The following is a 5,000-nucleotide window of genomic DNA, read 5'->3' as shown; positions in this document are numbered from 1 at the left end:
CTAATCAAAAAGACACGTGTTGTTATAGCCATCTGTCATTATTTTACATGCTTTGGAAAATATATGAGCTTTTAGAAAACATTATTTTAAGGGCTGATTATTTGTACAGCACTTACCGCTCCAGTTCTGCTGTCTACGCTGCAGTCAGGGATGATTTTTGAAAGTGTGACAATCCAGTTGTTAATCTTGTCTCTTCTTCTCCTCTCCACTGCAAAGAAAGAAAGAAACTAATTTGAACAGGAAATAACATTTTTAAAGAGATGAATCATTAGTCCCTTTCAAACTGAAAACTTTCAGGTCCTATAAATACACATCAACATGCAACTACTGCCTGTGTAACATTTACAAAACACAAGGAAACGTGAACTTCAACAATCACCTCTAACAAAGACAGAATTAAGACATAATAGTTTCAAACACTCATGACACCAATGACCACATGCCTTCATTGTGCTGTGCTCTTCGCCTCTCATCTCTGGGCGCCCGTGGACCCTCCACCTTCCTGTAAAGACACAGCAAAACTAATTTGACAATGAAATTATGAATGTCAGATTTTCAATATTAACCAAATCTGTAACACCTGAACTAGAATCCAGTTAACAATTAAAAATCCTTGTTGTCGAGGAATGCCTACATGCACCATTAGTTTTGGTCTTTATTAGTCGCGCAGACACAACTGAACCTTCAGGTCCTCCGAAGGTTTGTGGGATCCAGCCACTGAATTAGGATGTATAATTTGCTATTAGCCTTATTTGTGCTAACAGGAATGCATCATAGGACATTGCTAGCCTAAAGCTACCTGTTAGCTAAACCTGTCAACATATAATTCATGACACAAGGATGCTTATGATTGATTAGTGAGCCACCAAACGTCTGTCTCTACAACACATGATGGGGGCAGGGTGGGGCGTATGTGAAAGTTCTTCTCACCAGTTTGTACTGCCATGCTGCAACATCTCGCTTTCACCAAGGTCTCTGGGGATGGCAGGTAAGTAGGACAGAGTGTGGTTTTCAGATGTTGGATGTTTTAAATGATGGATATAGATTTTTTTTTTTTGTATCTTCATTTGTACACACAATGACAAAACTAATCATTCCAAAAAAGGAAGGAAGAGGTAAAGAACATCCGATCCACTGTGAAGTTACAGGAAAAGGGGTGAGAAAATGTGGAGGAGAGACCCAGACACGTAGGGAGAGAGTTATGGTGATTTGGTAACTTCATGAATGTGGTTTCTTATACTCACGCAGTGTAGGTGTGTGTGCGTGGTGCAATGGTACGAGGGGCCGTCGTCTGCAGAACCTCAGGGGGGCTCATCATCACGTAAAACTGACCTGGATTTTAAGAGACAAATGACGAAAAATAAAGCTATCCTCAAGTGATGATTGAGTTATAAATTGGTGGATCAGGAATGTGATCCGGGTCAAAGGAAGATAAAGAAAAGAGGAAAAAACGAATTTCTTACAATGCAAATAATAATGGAAGCCTAATGGTGCACATGCAAATGTCAACAAAATCTGTTGACATATATATTGAATACTGTCCTGTCCCTCATTTTGTAAGACAAGTTGTCACTTCCCCCCCCAGATGATTTTGAAGCAAAGCCACTGCTGTCTTCTCACCTCCTGCCTGTGTGATCGGGTCGGCGGTGGCCTGCACCGACACGGCCGTGGCGGTTCCATCGCTGACGGTGGCGGCAGGGAAATAAGCGAAACGTGTCTCCCCTCCCACCGTTTCCCCGCCAGGACTGCCCCCGTTGCTGAAAGGGTTCTGGATAACAGCCTGGCAAAAGGTGGAGTCAGTGATAAGTTGGTCAAACTGTAAACAACTAATATATAATATATGGCAAGGCTGTGTATCTCTTTGTATGTGTTTAAATTGCCGTAGCGGTTCTGAATTTATTTGTATTTTTTTCAGTTATGATTATAAGGATAGTGTAGGCAGAACAAGTTCAATCAATCAATTTAGGCTTTTAACAAAAAAAAAGTGTTGCTGTAGTTCTAGGCACAAAGGCGGAATAAAAACCAAAGCTGTGGGTCCTGTTATAGTGGGACGCACTAAAGAGTGCTCTATGAGTCAACACATTTTCATATCTAGGTGTTGCTGATGTCAAAATATGAAGTACATAGTCAACTCAACAGGTAAAAGGCCTTTGTCTGTGAATTAGACAAAAATCACATGCTTGCTTTAGTCTCACAGTACGTTTACTCACCTGTGCCACTGCCTGAGGGGCTCCAGCAAACGCTGCAGTAGAGACGACGCTGACAGCTCCAGTCCCGTCAGCTGTTGCTTCTAATTGATCGTCTGTCACCTGAACCACACGATAAGTCACCTGGGGACAGAGCAGAGAGTATAAGTTTCAAAAAGCGGTGATCACACGTTTAGACATTTTGTAGGTTTTACTCCACTAACTCAAAATGAAACCAGAACTTGTTAACAAAAATAACCAACTTCAGCTAAGCATGCAGTTTTTGACATTACTCTCTTGCTGACACCACAGTCTTTCTTTGGCCCTCATATAAACATTTCTCCTAACCTTTGCATCATGTAAAGTTCATTTGGTTTTGCTAAGCTTCTAAGCATGAGTAACCGGTTATCAGGTGTTAACATCTGTCTCATTTGTTTTCCAATGACAGCTTGGGGTGTGTGGTTATTTCAATAATTAAAATGAATCACTACAAAATTGCCTGGTGAGAACACTGCTAAGAATAATTTTATTTAATCATCCAACAGCGCACTGAACTCCAACCATAAGTTAACCGTTAGTTAGACCCCTCAGCCGAACAGTGACTGTGTGCATGGGGAAAAATTTATTTTCTGACACGTTCCATCACGTTAGACAAACTCATTCCTCTGAGGGAAAGTTTTGCTAATAGATATATTTAGTAATACTTGTGAATCTTTTAATCAGTGTGTGTGATAACTGCTTTGAGTCACTGAATTGTCTTGTTGTGATGTTGTATACTGTGTGTATTGTGATGTTCCCGTCTCTCTTGACTTCAATGAGACTTCCTGAATATGAAGCTAAGCTAACTAACTAACTAACTAACTAACTAACTAACTAACTAACTAACTAACATTGTTGTGCAGAAGAGAGGTTCTCCCGCGCTCACCTGTCCTCCACTGTTCTCTGTGCGGAACTGGTACTGCACATTGTGGTCAGCGAACGCAGCCTGCGGGACACCGGTGATGGTCACTGCAGTCTGCTCCTCCGTCCCCACCCCCTCTCCTGCAACACACAGGTCAACATGTTTCAAATCTGGGACTGAGCATTAAGGCAGAGTCATCAAAAAAAAAAAAAGGAGTGAGTGGATGCATTTCTGCAGACGATCACCGCAGACATGCACACATTTTACTCAATGTTCTTACAATGTGTCAAAAAAGCAAAACCTAAATTTGCATCCCAGATGTTATTTTCAGAAAAGAAGCAGATTATTTGCTTCACTTGTCAGACTCTGAAGAAACGAGGCTCCCACCTTCCTGTAGCTGCACCACCTCTTCGGTTTCCTGTTTGTCGTGACTGAAAACAAAAAGAGAACACCAGTAAGTCAATTTCAAGCTGAACCCAACATGCGCATTTCTCAGAAATAAGATCATTAATTATCATCAATCTATTCAGTATGTGGAGCAAGCTCTCATAAAAAGCTGTGGATGAAGAGCGCCCCCGGGTGGCCACCTGAGGAGATGATGGATAAGACATAAATAAAGTAATAAATAACTGGCGTGCAAGCGTCACAGAAATCCTGTTTCCTGCAACTTCCAGGAAGGAAATCACAATTATTTGATAATTAAAACTCAACTCTAAGTGGTTTGATTAGCTGCACATGGTAAGACAAACTTCACAAATAACTACAATACTCCTAACCTCGCCGCCCCCCGCAGTTTAATTTAAGCATTGTAACGTTAATCCTGAAAGAGCTGCATCAGGTACAGTAACAGCACTGTGCAATTACATGTTACCCTGAAACATAGTCACAAATTGCTGCTGTGCATTTGCCTCTGTTGTCAGGGAAATACAACAGTAATCGTGATGTTACAGATCTGCAAAAGGGCGCACAGTTTCTGCTGAAAATGTCTTTATGGATGCTGAAGCGAAACGCATCATCCCCGCAAGCTGCACAGGCACTGATTCAACCAGAAGGTAAAAACGAAACAGTGCACAAATATTCAAAGTATCTGGAGCATGCAGGTTATTAACAGAGCGTTGCGTTGCAAGGAGAAAAAGGTTTTAGGCCGTGGTGGGAGCCATGGCTGAGCAGGAAGCGGGCAGCAGCCTCTCACCTCGCCGAGCTGTCCAGACTCTGCTCCAGCATATCCATGAAGGTTTTGCGGGTGTAAAACGCCGATATTCAACGACACTGATTTACGGAGATGGAAGCGCTGATCACGGGGACAAACACACGGGTCATGTGAGGAAGACAGTCCAGGACACGTGAGGCACCGACCGGGCAAGGAGCTAAAATGGAGGCCGCTGCTGAGCAGGACGGAGCCGTCTGCGTCTGTGCGGAAAACAACAAAAAAAACCCCAAACACTCCGGCTTTTTACGCAGCTTCACAAGAGATGGTGGTGCTCCGGTCGGGGGGGTCAAGATCGTTAAAGTCTTTTAGATCAGCTGCTGGATGCACGGATATAAGAGTATTTCCTTTAGAATAGTTAGTTGGAAATCTTTTTGTCCTTGGTTTCCTTTTTGTTGCTCTGCTGCGCACAGCTGCTGTTTATCCGCGCTAAGCTGCGGGCTGCGACATGCGCTCAATAAGATATGGAGTGGACTATTAGTACGTTTTGTTATAGATGAAGTTAATGTTTTTTTTAATTACTGAAATGGTTGCTTTGCCTTTGTAAGATTTCAGAGAGTGTAACCTAGTGTTCACACGACTCCTCGGATGCAAAGAGTTTGGTGGTTAGAAACGGATGATCGCGTCTGTTCTCGGTTTATTTCTGCATTTCATCTCGCATATGGATGGATTATTTGCCTTGAGCGTTTGAATCAGTGTTATATAT

The 5,000-nt window shown here is 42.4% G+C and overlaps 2 protein-coding genes across 5 annotated transcripts in view; one reads left to right on the top strand and one right to left on the bottom strand.

Annotated features, from left to right (window-relative positions):
• Nucleotides 1-5,000, bottom strand: part of usf2 (upstream transcription factor 2, c-fos interacting) — a 7,673-nt gene that overhangs the window by 2,279 nt on the left and 394 nt on the right. The window contains exons 1-9 of one of the 2 annotated variants that reach the window (XM_044172862.1): nucleotides 4,280-5,000; nucleotides 3,475-3,518; nucleotides 3,112-3,227; nucleotides 2,211-2,330; nucleotides 1,621-1,780; nucleotides 1,245-1,332; nucleotides 931-975; nucleotides 444-502; nucleotides 117-208 (exon numbers count right to left, since the gene is read on the bottom strand). The exon at nucleotides 4,280-5,000 is cut by the window's right edge and continues 394 nt beyond it. In XM_044172862.1, the coding sequence (XP_044028797.1) occupies nucleotides 117-208; nucleotides 444-502; nucleotides 931-975; nucleotides 1,245-1,332; nucleotides 1,621-1,780; nucleotides 2,211-2,330; nucleotides 3,112-3,227; nucleotides 3,475-3,518; nucleotides 4,280-4,317 (762 nt within the window). In that variant the 5' untranslated portion in view covers nucleotides 4,318-5,000. The remainder of the gene's footprint in view (nucleotides 1-116; nucleotides 209-443; nucleotides 503-930; nucleotides 976-1,244; nucleotides 1,333-1,620; nucleotides 1,781-2,210; nucleotides 2,331-3,111; nucleotides 3,228-3,474; nucleotides 3,519-4,279) is intronic. The other variant, XM_044172864.1, reaches the window with a different exon arrangement.
• The window catches only part of LOC122864990 (lamin-A-like), an 11,834-nt gene continuing 10,642 nt past the window's right edge, over nucleotides 3,809-5,000 (top strand). The window contains exon 1 of one of the 3 annotated variants that reach the window (XM_044172857.1): nucleotides 3,809-3,825. The gene's annotated coding sequence lies outside the window, so the exon portion shown is untranslated. Of the gene's footprint in view, nucleotides 3,826-3,911; nucleotides 4,140-5,000 lie in introns of those variants that run through there. The other 2 variants (XM_044172858.1, XM_044172856.1) reach the window with 2 other exon arrangements.

The sequence above is a fragment of the Siniperca chuatsi genome, linkage group LG17 (assembly GCF_020085105.1).
Source record: "Siniperca chuatsi isolate FFG_IHB_CAS linkage group LG17, ASM2008510v1, whole genome shotgun sequence".
NCBI lineage: Eukaryota > Metazoa > Chordata > Actinopteri > Centrarchiformes > Sinipercidae > Siniperca > Siniperca chuatsi.
Note: the sequence above shows the minus strand (reverse complement) of the source record. Positions and strands in the feature narration are given on the sequence as shown.